This window comes from Pundamilia nyererei, unplaced genomic scaffold (genome assembly GCF_000239375.1).
Source record: "Pundamilia nyererei isolate P.nyererei 1_Seehausen unplaced genomic scaffold, PunNye1.0 scaffold00241, whole genome shotgun sequence".
Lineage (NCBI taxonomy): Eukaryota > Metazoa > Chordata > Actinopteri > Cichliformes > Cichlidae > Pundamilia > Pundamilia nyererei.
In genome coordinates this window covers 749,532-763,123 of record NW_005187642.1, presented here as the reverse complement: position 1 = coordinate 763,123, position 13,592 = coordinate 749,532, and the positions used below count along the sequence as shown (strand labels likewise).

Below are 13,592 nucleotides of genomic sequence, written 5' to 3'. Positions count from 1 at the left end.
TCTGAACTGCTTATCATATCAAAGCATGCTGATTAAGGCAAGCATTCATTTCAAGTGTTCACCTAAGCTGAGGAGCATGAATTGGTGGCTAAGCAACATATGTTGTAGCCGGGTGTTTGTGCTGAGTGCAGGCACTATGGCTTTTATCACACAGCAGCATTTTATGCCAAAGGACGGGACGGTTTCTTGTCTTATTTCAGTCCACAGAAGCTGAGCTGGTTATTGTGAAATAAGTGTGCTTAGTAGTATAATCAGCAGCCAGTCACAGGCATGGCAAAAGCAAATGCAGTAAAACAACGAGCTCGGAGGTGCCCGTGGAGAAAGAGCCCTCAATGTTTTTCGGGCAGGCTGTTCTGTTGCTCGTGTTTGCGTGGTGAAAAGGATCCTCTGAGGAAGCAGGAGAAAAAGATTAATGGGGCCCCTCTGCATGCACACTCGGATCAACGGGGATCAGGTGAGAAGGAGTCTATCCAGATTACAGTGGAGGATCTGGGAATAGTTAACACTAACTTCAGCCTGTTTGATGAGGACTCTCTGACCCCGAGGAACAGCATGTCTCGCTCAGCAAGCTCTGTGTATGCCTGCTCAAGAGCTCTGAAAAAGAAAAGGCTGAAGCCTCTGTCTTCACTCTCTGTACAGCCCCAGGCTGAAGCAGCAGTCACTTCTAGCAATGGAGAAGATGATGAGCAAGAGGATGAAGTGTTGTCTGGAAGCAAGTTGGATCCTGAAAACTTTTTGACACCACCACCTGTCATCAATCTGATTCCACCTACGCCCTCTGACTTTGCAGAGATTGATAAATTCTTTGAAATGAATTCAGAGGAAAGTGTGACACACACAACTGGCATTGATGGAAGCGTTGCTGCTTGTGACCAGGACGAGGATAAAACAAAGAGTGTGGAGACTGAGCAGCCAAAAAAAGTATGTGTACTGGCTGAGAGTACGGCCAATAGTGAAGTCGAACCTGAGAGGGGCCTTAGGGATGAGCTTGGAGAACAAAGAGAGGCTGTGTCAATTAAAAATAAAGAGAAAACTAAGGGTGAGCTCTTCCGAACCACCTTCCAGGTGGCTCCTCTCCCTGAGCTTCAGGAAAAAAGTGAGTCTAACAGTTTTATTTAAATGTACACTACAGTTAGTCCTTTTCTGCCAGGAGCTAGTTGGATGAGAAGATAAATATCAAAGGATTTTTTTTTGGTTTTCAGTGGTGAGGTAGCACAGCCCAGCCTGGCCAAAACACTGAGACCACCTAGCTTAGCTTTGAATAGTGTCCCTTCAAAAACTCCAAAGCAGTCCTGTTTCCATGTTGCATACTCCAAAGTCAAAATATCTCGTGTTTTTGCATTAAACTCTGTCCAGGTAAGGCTTTCAATGCACTGCAGACGGATCTCATAAAACACATTTGATGCATCACAGAAGGAAAGGCACAGATGCAAATAATAAATGTCAGAGTTGCATCAGCGGCCTCGTGCTCTGCATCCGCTCCATCCTGCAACGTAACGAGCTGACACGGCTAAATAGAGCACAGCTAAATATAAAGTTGGCAATGAGGCAAAAGAGAAAGAAAGAACAAAAGAAAAGTATGTGTTTCCTTTATCGTGTTTTATTTCAAGCAGATTTAAGTTGTTGTTTCCTTCTCTATCACAGGGAGCTTCAACACTGGAATAAATCTGTTACCATTTACTGAGCATAACTTGGGTGAGTTTTGATGACATGAACTTGCAAGTGGTTGTGTTTAAACCTTTTTTGTAAGCTTTAGGAAAAAAAACTTAGGTGTGAGGTAAATGACACCAGATGATGATTCTCTTCATCCAACCATTAAAGCTCCTGTGCTGCCTCATGGTTTTGATCTTAGCTCCCTGTTCACATTAAAATTGCAGGCATTATTTGACACGGTTACAGTACCTCGAAAGCCTCCTTGGGGAGTTGCAGAAGTTCCCCTTTGTTGAAATCTCTTTTTGGCCATTGTGTGTGTATTCCCAGTGTGTAACTGGTCAAGCTGTTCCCAGGTTTTGGGTTCCTGTGACTCAGCATGCTCTCCTCCCTCTCTCAAAGAGATGACTCTCTTTTCAAACCAGAGCTGGACAATAACACTGGAAACGATAAGCATCGCTTTTGCCTATCCATTACATAAATGTGCTGAAAAGTTCTGAATCTCAAGCTTTGCTTTGTCACTGACCCTGTGTGTGTGTGTTTAAACAGTTGCCAAACTCTGTCACGCACAAACTTGGAGCGTTTAGTGTGTCTGCAGGTGTGGGTGCAAGGATGCAATGTGTTTGTCTGTGCCAACCAGTCAAGGGTAAGACATCTTATTTGCGTTTTGACGTGTCCCGACGGAGCCGACTCGGACTAGGAATGAAGTTCATCGTTCCATTGTTGGAGTTTTCACCCTTTTAAGGCAACATCAGGCCGGGTCCCTCAGCCTGCACCAAATTCCCTGTCCTTTGCTTTGGTTGGCATTGAGGGGTACAGCTACCCTCCATTACCATTCTCAGACACATCTCCATCTTGTGCCCATTCTGCATTCATGGTAAAAAGAAGTCATGGATTCAGACTGGAAGCGATTTTCTCAGCACTTCAAAGACACACTGTCATGTCTGAGGTCGGCTAGAGGATGGTGCTCCTACATGTCTTCGCATTAAGCCAAGATTCATCACTTTCCTTAGGTGGCTGTTCAAGTCAAGGCGGTTATGTTTTGCACTGAGTGTTCTGAATCTGCTTTGCAGCAGACTAGACTTTTGATCCTTCCCAGAGTGACTCAAGAGCAGCCAGGTGATGAAGAGAGTGCCAGCTCGCTGCCCCCCTCTATGCACTTCACTGTCTCTCCAGCTCTCAGACAAGATTCCACTGCTGACACGCATAAACCAATTACGCTGTCTTATCTGATTCTGACTCCATCTGAACCCCAATCCATGTCAAACCAGCCTTTCAGAGACAGGCCCCTGAAATGAAAAACACGCGTTAAAGATTTTTGTGTTGTTGTAATCTATTTGAACAGACTACTGTTTTTGAGTTCTCAGAGGGGTCCTGACACTTTAGTCTCAAAACATATAGTTAAGTCAGAGTAGTCACAATCACATCACTGCCCTGTGCTGCCTGAAAAAGCCAGGCTTTGATGTCATATTCTCAGCCTCATTCATCTTGCTTGTTATGATAGCAGATAATAAACATATCTGCTCGCTGACCAAGTGACATTTGGAAAATAGAAGAATATGCGCTTTCTGTGGGAAAGAACGTGGGCTGTCAGAGAAACATGTCATCAACCAGACAGACTTTACTGTGTTGCCCAGCAACTCCATCTAGCTGCGTCCAGTATCAGCACTGCAAGTAAACCTGGTGACCTGGGCGCCAGAAAAAGGACACATTAGCTTAAAAGGAAGAAAAAGGACTTGATTGAATTGCTTCTTCCTCTTCTTTTTAAAAAAAACAACAACACAGCTCTAATAATGAATTTTGCATTTATTGACTGACTTTTTCTTTGCAGATGACCTGACCAACAGAGACTCAAGTTTCTCAGATATTCTCAAGCATGAACTTTGCCCGCTTCCTCACACCACCATGATGGCTACATTTGCTCACCAAAAGGTTAGGCTATCAACCAAAGTTTTTTTTTTCATGATTGCTTCATACTCTGTAGTCTATAGTCTCCATCTTTGCTTAACGAGACTCAGGTAATATACAGAGCATCTACTTTAAGATATCTGACCTTTGCTCAAGAGATGCTCTGTATGAAGTCAAAATTACAGACTGTCTGTAAAGTGAATCTGCTTTTTCCTTGACAGAGGCCGATAACTCGTTCGTGCAGTCTCGAGGACAGGCTCACTAGGAGTGCCACTTTCCACGGTTTAACTCAGACCACAGATCGACGCCATGAAGAGGAGGGGTCGCCAAGACAGCGACGAATAACTGTCGGTGATTCTGGTAATATAATATGGCCAAGCAAGCTTTGTTACTACATAATACTACTATTCCAACTAATTAGAAACACAACCTTACAAGAAGCTCATCTGTTTTTCTTTGTGTATTTTGCACAGCATCCTATATGCCTCATTCTAAGGATCAGAATGGAAACTTTTCCGAGAAGGTACTGTAAGTCATCAAAGCCGAGCCTTCAGGGTGGCATCAGCACACAGCCCAGAGCTGCTGCAATTATAGAATATACTCTGTTTATATTTCCCAGCTCCCTTGATCTGTCAAAGCAATGACTCAACAAATAGTCTCAGGATTTTAGTCTTTGTGTCCAGGATTTGCCAAGCAAGATTGCTTGTATCCTTAGCAATCTACGTGTTAGCCGAAACACAAGAAAGCACAATTTTTTTTCAAGGCCAATCACTCACGTCCGGTATATGCTATCTCCAGGCATTAACAGTCATTTAAGCAATTGTGCAACTTGTATCTTAAGCAGCCACATCTCACGCTGGAGCGCCATAAAAGTGCTGATGCTATGGATTATTTGCATGGTTTAATATGTTGTGTTTGCTGTGTCATGCAACATAATGGGGAAATCCCACAGAAGAGGCAGACTTCATATATTTAATCATAGTTACTCTGTAAAGCTTTCCTTGAAGGGGACATTGTAGGTTTTTCTTCCAGGAATGTCATAAACAAAACCAAAAAAAGACAAAAAATCTGACTAAGGGAACAATTACACAAAAACCTGTGTTTAGGGTCCCCACTTAACTAAACATTTCATTGTCTTTGACAAAAAACATGTTTACAGTTAAACACACAAATATGTCTTTTTGGTGTAATATGTCCAAACCCTTATATCCAACGTAGTCATACTAATTTCCATTAAAGCTGTGATTCAGATGAATACACGTCTGGAATTTCATTGTTATGTCTTGATGTTTTACCACCTACTGACTTGTTGTTGGGGTTTTTTGTTTTTTTTTTGCATCCAGATGTTTGAGTCACAATCGTCTTTGTGCGTCATTTCCTGCTCTCAGGATTTTCCAACCGCTACTACTGTTTGGACTGAAAAAAGACCCCCCAAAATCCCCAAAACAGTACAGAACAACTACTCAAACAGTAATCAGATCGTTTTAGGAAGTTAAAATAAAGTGATCTGATCTGTGCAAATAAAAAACAACAACAAGAACAACAACAAACAGATAAGATCGGTACGACTGCAATTCAGTAGAAGTGGTAACTGCACGAACAAGATTACAAAAGAACGTAAAAGTATTGCAGAGTGTTAAGTTTTGGCCTGAGCTGTGCCTGATGCATCATGGCTCCTCATGGCAAAGAACTGACTGAAGCGAAAACGAATGAGCCAAAACACAGCTGCAGCAGCACTTAGATGATATCAGAGGAGTCATACTACCAATAACGCAGCCATCCTTGCAAAATTATTTCACACAGTAATGGCTGTTTATGTGAACTTGCAGCATAGCAAGAAGCCCATATGTGTGGGCAGCGCATGCTTTAGTCAGATAATATCAAAATAAAGCCGAAAGTTATGCTTTCAGTACACACCCAAGTACACACCCCAACAGTCAACATTTTTTGGGAAAAACTATTTTTCCAAAGAAGAAGGTAAAATAATAAAACTCCTACAGCAAGGAGTTGCTAAAGAGTAGTGCGTGAAAATTATTACAAAATTTTTGCAACTTGCTGGAAAGCAGATTTGTGCAAGACTTATATCAGGGAGATTTAATATGAAATAATACAAAAATATGATTTCATTTTGGATAATTCACCATTCTAGTTGAAATACACAGAGATATACACATTTTTTAGTACACAGCTGTATGCCAAAACTCATAACCAATGGTTTATAGATGCTTGTGTGTATGGTGTAATGCTATACACTCAAAAAATATGAATGTCCAAAATGCTGACTTTAAGTAATTTGATTACACGTAAATTTCCCATGGAATTTGTTACATAGGTACAGTGTAAATCGTTAAATGTAATGGAATCAAGCATGGGTTTTTTTTCTTAATATTTAACCATTTGAATAAATAAACCTTTGCTTTGATGTACTTCAGTTGCACTTTACTTAAAATTACTGCTTCCTGTTTATGAGGGCAAAGAGTCATTTTTTTGAGTGTATATACTTGTGTGGTGTGTTTTCACACACTTGTTCCACGCCTTTGTATAATCTGGTACAAGTTAGCAGCTGTCTAGCCTCTCCTTCTCCCCAGGATGTAGAGAGGCAAGTGGCCAAATCTTTCAGGGATCTGAACACTGAAGAGGTGTGCCAGTGGTTTACCAGTATTGGACTACAAAAGTGTATCCCTTTCATCAAAGGTAAAACACCGTCTACTGACAATGCATATTGGTTTCTTTTTAGTGTAGATGGAATAAACTGTAATTAATGAATGCTATTAAATTGAGATGGAAAAATAGATGAGGATATAAGAGTATTAAACCTCTTAAAACTGAAACATGTCAGTGTCTAATGCATAAAAAGAGGAACGTCTTCAAGAAAGTCCTGTTGATTAAATCAAACAGCCTACTAATCCATAGTATCTGCCCTCTAAAATATGATGCATGTGTTTTGATTGCATTTTGAATATTACATGTCTTAACAATACTTGATTTTCAGGTCTTGATTGTTGCCGTTTACAGTTTATTGATGGCTGTTAAAATCAGCTGATACATGAATAAATGCTTGTTGCAGAGGCAAATCTGTGTGGTGCAGACATGGCGTCTGTAGATGTGAACACTCTGGACACCCTCCACATTAGCACAGTGGAGGACAGGGAGAAGTTACTGTCGGCCATTTATAATGAGCTTCACCCTCCCAGCACGGTGACTCAGAGAATCGACTCATTGCTCGGTATAGTTACTATGTCAAACTATGTCAAATAATAATTCATGCAATGAACAATGTAACAATGTAATTTATTGATGTTTTCCTTTTTAAACAGAATCATTGGGGCCTGGTGATGTGGAGACATTCACTGCAACGCTGGTGTCAATGACTAAGTCCAAGTCTTCTCCTCATGTGAGCTGTTTGAATACAAATCGGCGTTCCTTCAAGCTGAGGTGAAGCCACTCATGTAATGTGAATTCCAGAAATTTAAAAAAAGGTAGCAAAACAAACACAAAACCAATCCATCGTTTTAACCTGGTAATCTAATTCTGCTACAGAAACAACAGCCTAAACAACGCAGGGCAGAGGAGTGCTCAACTAATAGAGATTACTATCAACGGTGAGTACTAAAGCTCAGTTTGCTAAGATCTTCAGTGTCTGCACTCTTTGCAATGAATGGATGTGAATGTTAAATATTCAATTATGTTTCCATAGGCAACATACACTGAGGATGAAACAGGAGTCATCTTTACCTGTGATTTACTTTTGTGTTTCAGCGTCGGAGCGAATAGTTCATCTCAGAACCCCGAAGGAAACAACAGTGGGAAAGATTATGGACTTGTGCATCAAGATGCTGGGAATGACAGAAGACAAGAGTCTCTTCACACTAAAAGACAAGCAAGGTTCACTGAGCATTATTCAAAAATACTAAGCCATACTGTTTACGCAGTAAATGTGTTAAATATATGATTTAATTTGAAGGTTCGCCAGAGGAGCTCTCACCAGATCAACAGATTGGGACTCTACTTCCATCATCATCATCATCTGCAGCAGCAGCAGCGAGCAGTCAGCTGGAACTGCACTTGGTTAAAAGGGTAGATTAAAAACAATCATAATAAACAGTCCAGCATAAAACTCAAAAACACCAAAACAAAGCTTTCTGTATGATTTTTTTTTTTAAATTGTAGGACAAACCGACTGCTTCTGCATCCCAAGACAGTCCAGAGGAGAACAGCCCAGATGAAAATCATAACATTACCAATGACATCCGAGGCAAACAGCTGGCTAAAGAAGAGCGGATCAGGGAATTAAACCAACAAGTGGCCTCACTACAAAATGTCATCCGTCAGGTCCATATCTGTGTTTAAAAAATGTGCAACACTAAAATGATTGTACTAAATTAATATTAAACATCATGATCTGGTTGATCTTTACGTCCCCAAAAGGTCCAAGAGCTCCATCATGGCCTGGTAGCTTTTTGCTCAGAGTTGAAGAGCATGGATGGAGACACGAATGTCGATGCACTTGGCTCTGCTGAGCTGAAGCAGAGACTGGAGCTGGTTAACAGAAGACTGCAAGACAAAAGGCAGAACCTGCAGACCCTCAGAGACAACATTACCGACTTCACAGCTGACAAGCAGAAGTAGGAGGACCATCGCCTTTAATTAGCAACTTATTTAACGACACAAATACTTAAAAAAAAGAAGCTTTTTTCACCTTCCAGAGACAAAGTACAATTTAGAAATACAAGCACCTGTTGTAGTAGTTAATGATCTGTTGAGACTGTAGTAAATGACATTTACCTGAACCACATTTGTTTCTGTGTATGTGAGCTTGAACTTCCACGAAATGTGGTTCCTTTGCTTTTCAGGCAGTTGGAGGTTCATCTCTTGGAAAAGATGAAACTGAATTGCCACGTGTTTAAGGAGGAAATCTGCATCGTGCATCTCAATCGACAGGCGGCTCAGCTCCACAGCGCTTTGCAAGAAAGCCACGTTAAGGTACTGCTCATAAAACGAACCTTTCATCGATTTATTTTTAGTGCTGCTGTAGAGTTTAACTGGCACAGCGAAGGCCTGCAGGACTTTAATCAACAGCATGTGAACTGCAGCTACACCAATATGTGGGAAAGCTCTATGGTCTGAGTCAGAGAATGTTTTGACTGCTAAAAATAAACAATGAGAAGCTGATGTTTGCACCAAAACAACTCTAAATATTGAGAAAGGCATGCGTGGTATGGGATAATAAAATGCTACTGGAGAAAAAAAAAGGTCAAATTTGGAGCTTTCGGAATTTCATGCCATTGCGCATGCTGTCCCTAACCATATCAGAGCAACTCGTGTTCCTGACCTTTGCCCTAAAAATCGAAGCCAGACTTAGAGGATAAATTTACCTGCAGAACAAGTGACGTTCACACATTTGATCCGACTGGTGACTGAATTAGACAACACTGGGAGGGGTGGTCTTGGCCTCTTGAAGTGGAAGGCCAATATCTGAGACTCTTAACTTTGGTCCTCTGAGTGACACACAGTGTCTGCTCTGTTTCATTAAGCTGCGCACTTATCCCCGCTGTGAGAATGAGTACACAATGCAGAGTGAAACCCATTGTACGAACATGCACTTTTTTTTTTTCTCCCTGAGAAATGATGTTTAGCGCTGACATTCGAGAGCCTGTGACCATACCAACAATGGAATGCGTGTGACAAAAGCCACTTGGAGAGAGCAGTGGCGAAACGGGCCAGCGTGTGTAAAAGTATCTCCATCTATCCCCCGAGGTGCCCACTTTTTTTTTTTTAATGTGGCCCTTTTATCCTGCTGGAGAAGCCCTAACGAGGTGCCATGAAAGGACACGCGCGGCTTCGGCTTTGAAAGGTGCCCCGTGTCACGTTGCCACCCCAAGGCAACGCTTTTTTAGGTGGTGAGTTTGTGGGAAAAGCAGCAGTGCTAATGTTTATCATATGACCTAATCAGAGTTAACACACAGGTCAGAGCTGAGGAGCAGCCTGGGAACTGATAGAGCTGCTGTTCAAATAAGGAACAGACCGCCTTGTGTTTGGTCTTGTAGACTGCCCCACATTACAGACAATAAGGAAATATTTCATCATCGGCAGTCTAATCTCCCGGATCTATTGCAACTGGAGAGCATCAATAAAGCAGCCGAAGGGGAAGGCGAAAGAGAAACAGAGGCGCGGAGCGAAGGGAGGAGGGGAACGACAACAAATGGAGGAAATGACTTTAAATAAGCAGTTTAGCTTGGACGACTCAAAAACTTCAGACAGATTATTAAAGTGGGGAAGTTGGGAGAATTATGTTTCACCCAGGCTTGAGTCGCGCTTTGAGCGTGGGTCACGTTTTGAGAAGAATCTCCCACCTTTTATTTCTATTTTTTTGCAGTGACATGCACGAGTTTAGGAAACGGAGAGTGTGTTTCCGCTTTTTATGTAGACAAAGTCATCGTACAAGCTGCGGTTTATCAGTGTGATCACAGTGTCTCCCAATTCTCTATCCCTCATTTTCTTTCCCATAAGACCTCTGCTCTGTGCACAGCCAGGGCATCTGCATTCACAGTGACAGGACTGAATGCAGATCTACTAACACCCATCATTTCAAATGAAATATAATCCCTTCCACTTAGCGTCTATGTTATTTAGCCTGTCAGAGAATCTTTTCTCACTCTGTTTGAAACAAAACTCTTTCACAGATGATGTTTTAAACGGTCGCATTCGTGCAATATACGGCAATATTTCTTGTCGCCGAGCAGACGTGTGAGTGATTCCCACCTGAATGACCTTTGTGATCTTTCTGTTTGTGTTTTAATTGCCTGCTTTTGGTCTGCTAATGTGTCTGGTGGGGGAGGAGATGCGCTCCATGTCTGGCTCAGGTAGGCTGGGATTTGATCAGCTTTTGTGGGTAAACAAGAAGAATATGAAGAGAAAATTCCTCGGGTTCTTGGCGTGCGTCCAAAACGGAGCAAGCCGAGAGGGAAAACGCTGGGCATTAGAGTCTGTTCCTCGAGGGGCTTCGGCTGCGTTTCCGTGGATATATCCTGTCTGGCCCACTTGTCTGAAGAAAAGAGAAGCCTTAGCTTTGACCCCTGACCCCGAAAAAGCGGCATCCATTGCTCCGAGGCATTCACACGCCATGCAGGGGGGGAGGGGAGTATGCCAAGAGGCTGGATAAGTGAACACTGGAATTCAGCGGTCGGACTCACAAGTTATTTCGGATCCCTGCAAGCTACTTGTGGTGCGATCGCTTCCCAAGCTAATCATTACATCTTGGTGGTCTCCTGGCTTTGACGCAGCCTGGGCCTTTATCTCCCGTAGATTTCCACGTACGATATCTGTAATCTTTTTAGTTTGTTTTCTAAGAAGCAAAAATAATGAAGTTAAAAGTTTATCTTAAGAAAATGGTAACTGAGTTAGCGTCATGTTTCACTGGCACAGAAGCTGGTTTGGAAGTCAGTCCTTGTATAGCTGGCAACCTACACAGAGGAAGAAGAGGAAACCTGAACCCTATACTGAGAATGGTCTCTCATTATTTTGTAAAAATCTATGATGAAGCTGGAGGCCGTCTGTAAATGAGTATTACTGAGTGGTATTGATCTTCTCCGAACTTTCCTGAAAATCAGCCGTGGCTGAGACTTCACTACCCAGGGTTTGTGTATCTATTTACTGTAAGTGAGACATGGGACGTAGCAGATTTTGCAATAAATTTGTATCACTCCACTGCAAATGCCTTCAAATCTCAACCATCTGTCTCTAAGCTGTCTCTGATTGCTTGCTTTAAGGAATACGCTCTTTTTCTGCTTTCAGGAAAAGGCTCGAAAGAAGACTTCACCCATTGGTAGCTTGAGCCAGCTGGTGTCACCGCAGCGTCCGGCCATGCTGCTGGTCGTACAGGAGAACCAGAACCCTGATGGCCGTTACGGCTTCTCCTGTCGCTATGGGGAAGGCAGCGGACTTGTGGTGGTCGAGGCGGGCAACTCACAGCTCTGTGTGGATGACAGGTGACTCAAACAAAAACAAAAAACGTATTCATAAATGCACGCTAGTTAGTGAGAGCGGAGCTCAGCATCTTACTCATTTCACCCATTCTTTCATTCACTCTGTCTCTGCGCGTGGTAGCGATGGCAACCCATCAGAAAACAAGCAACATAACGCAATACTTGGATGCAGAAGAGAGTGAGAGGGAACAGATAAAAGAACTTCATGCAATTAAGAAATTATAGAATTACAGCGAGTACGAACTGTGCTTAGAGACACTGCCCATCATTTAAAACAATACTGCAGGGGAAAAAGAAGTCTGTGTGACAGAATCACGGTAGCTGAAAAGAGTCTTTCAGGCTCGCTGTTTGTGTTCCTTCATCGCAGCATTCGCGCCAATGCTCTTTACACAGCTAATGAAAAAATACAAGGAGCTGCTCTAAGTTTAACCTGGGTGTCTATAAAGAAAAACTAATAGAGGGCTTTTAACGAGCTCTGTGTAAATGTGTAGCTTTTTCAGTTTTAATGCTCTGTGATTTGAAGAGCATTTTTTGTGTGTTACATAAGCCGAGGTCTTACATTTACCTGCAAAGATGTATTTTTTCTCCACACATAACTTGAAATAAAGATCTAACACGTTATCTTTGCATGTGTGTGTTTTGCTATCAGATTGGTGGAGGTGAACGGTGTGTCGGTGGTCAACTCAACACACGGAGAGCTGACCGACCTCCTGCGGCAGGGCCCCAGCATTCAAGTCGTGGTCCTTCGTCAGCCTCCGCCTGCCCTCCCCTCCCCTCCGTCCCTGCAGCACATGGTTAGCTGTGATCTGGAGCAAACATGCTGCCCAGGGGGAGACGTGGGCAGCACAGAAACCCGTCCTCAGCGCAGGGTGATAGCCATATGATGACACACAGCAGTATTAAAACTGTCCAGTAATGTGAGATGCCATGTCGTCTTTTGTTGTTTTTACTGTACTGATGACACTATTCATCAAAAGTTGTTGACAGCTGCCTTTTAGTTCAGAATATCAAATAGCAATAGGGCTGTTTTTCACCATGTGTGCACCAGCTTGTTTTTGGTATTTATTAGCATGAAATGCATTTCAATGTATGCCTGGAGGAACAGCTATTAAAAAAAAAAAAGTAAGAGAAGAAAAGACTACATTTCCCTGTTTTATATCCTCTTTTGTTTTCAACTAAAATGAAGAAGCACAGAGTTTGACAGTTTCACTCCACTAGATATGTGATAAGCATTTCTTTTAACATCCACCAGAGTAGTTACTGAGGGTGTCACAATGTAAGACTGATTACTGTGCATGCTTCAACTTTTTAAAAACACATGTAAGGCTGGAAATAGTCTTACAAAAGTGATCTAATTTACAGGCGCATCCAAAAACATCCCGCCTGCACAGGTTTGTCTCTTAGATCGTCTGGTCAGCGTTCGGAGCAAAATATTTCTTAAAAAGATGAGTCACACCCCCCCATCCCCTTTCTAACTTGTAATGTAATCCACTGTGCTGTAGGAATAAACCCTTGAGCCCGGAAATGCCTCATTTCTCAGCCTCGTTCTCCCTCGTAAAGTGGCAGTGGATCATGCAAGTCTGACAGAAAGACAGCAAAAACACTACCAAACCCTGACCCAGACCCCAAGGGTCCAAAGAGCCTGAGAGGAAGAGTGATGAGACCAGTTTGGCTTGTCAGTTGATGAGAAAGGTCACAGGTCAGTCACCGACACATTTGTGCCTTAATGGTTTTGCAATCAAAGCCAAATGAGCTCCATATAATCCAGATGATGAGAGAGATGGTATTTTCTCGTTGCCAAACAGACCCGCAGCGAGGGAGGAGCGTGATACTGGCAAGCTGGAGATTTGAAATGCTTAGTCACAGGCATGGGAAATTGAAGTCAACCGCGCCACAACATGTTCATCTACCCACTGACACATATGAACCAAAATGACATACTTTGGGAAGGATAACAATACAATGAGAAGTTATCCAAAGCCACAAAACAATGCAATAGCAGGGTGTGGACACTTATAGCTTCATAGCAAGGCTGTGGGAGACTGAAAG

General features: G+C 42.4%; 1 protein-coding gene across 1 annotated transcript; it reads left to right on the top strand.

Moving 5' to 3' along the window:
* Positions 1 to 3,487: 3,487 nt before the first annotated feature.
* LOC102209321 (uncharacterized) lies at positions 3,488 to 12,669 on the top strand. The gene is made up of 14 exons (XM_005749344.1): positions 3,488 to 3,582; positions 3,780 to 3,918; positions 4,032 to 4,081; positions 6,147 to 6,252; positions 6,626 to 6,784; positions 6,876 to 6,993; positions 7,099 to 7,160; positions 7,318 to 7,443; positions 7,523 to 7,635; positions 7,729 to 7,890; positions 7,987 to 8,183; positions 8,412 to 8,541; positions 11,353 to 11,546; positions 12,193 to 12,669. The coding sequence occupies exons 1-14, from the start codon at positions 3,556 to 3,558 to the stop codon at positions 12,425 to 12,427; spliced, it is 1,818 nt and encodes a 605-aa protein (XP_005749401.1). The 5' UTR covers positions 3,488 to 3,555; the 3' UTR covers positions 12,428 to 12,669.
* Positions 12,670 to 13,592: the final 923 nt, after the last annotated feature.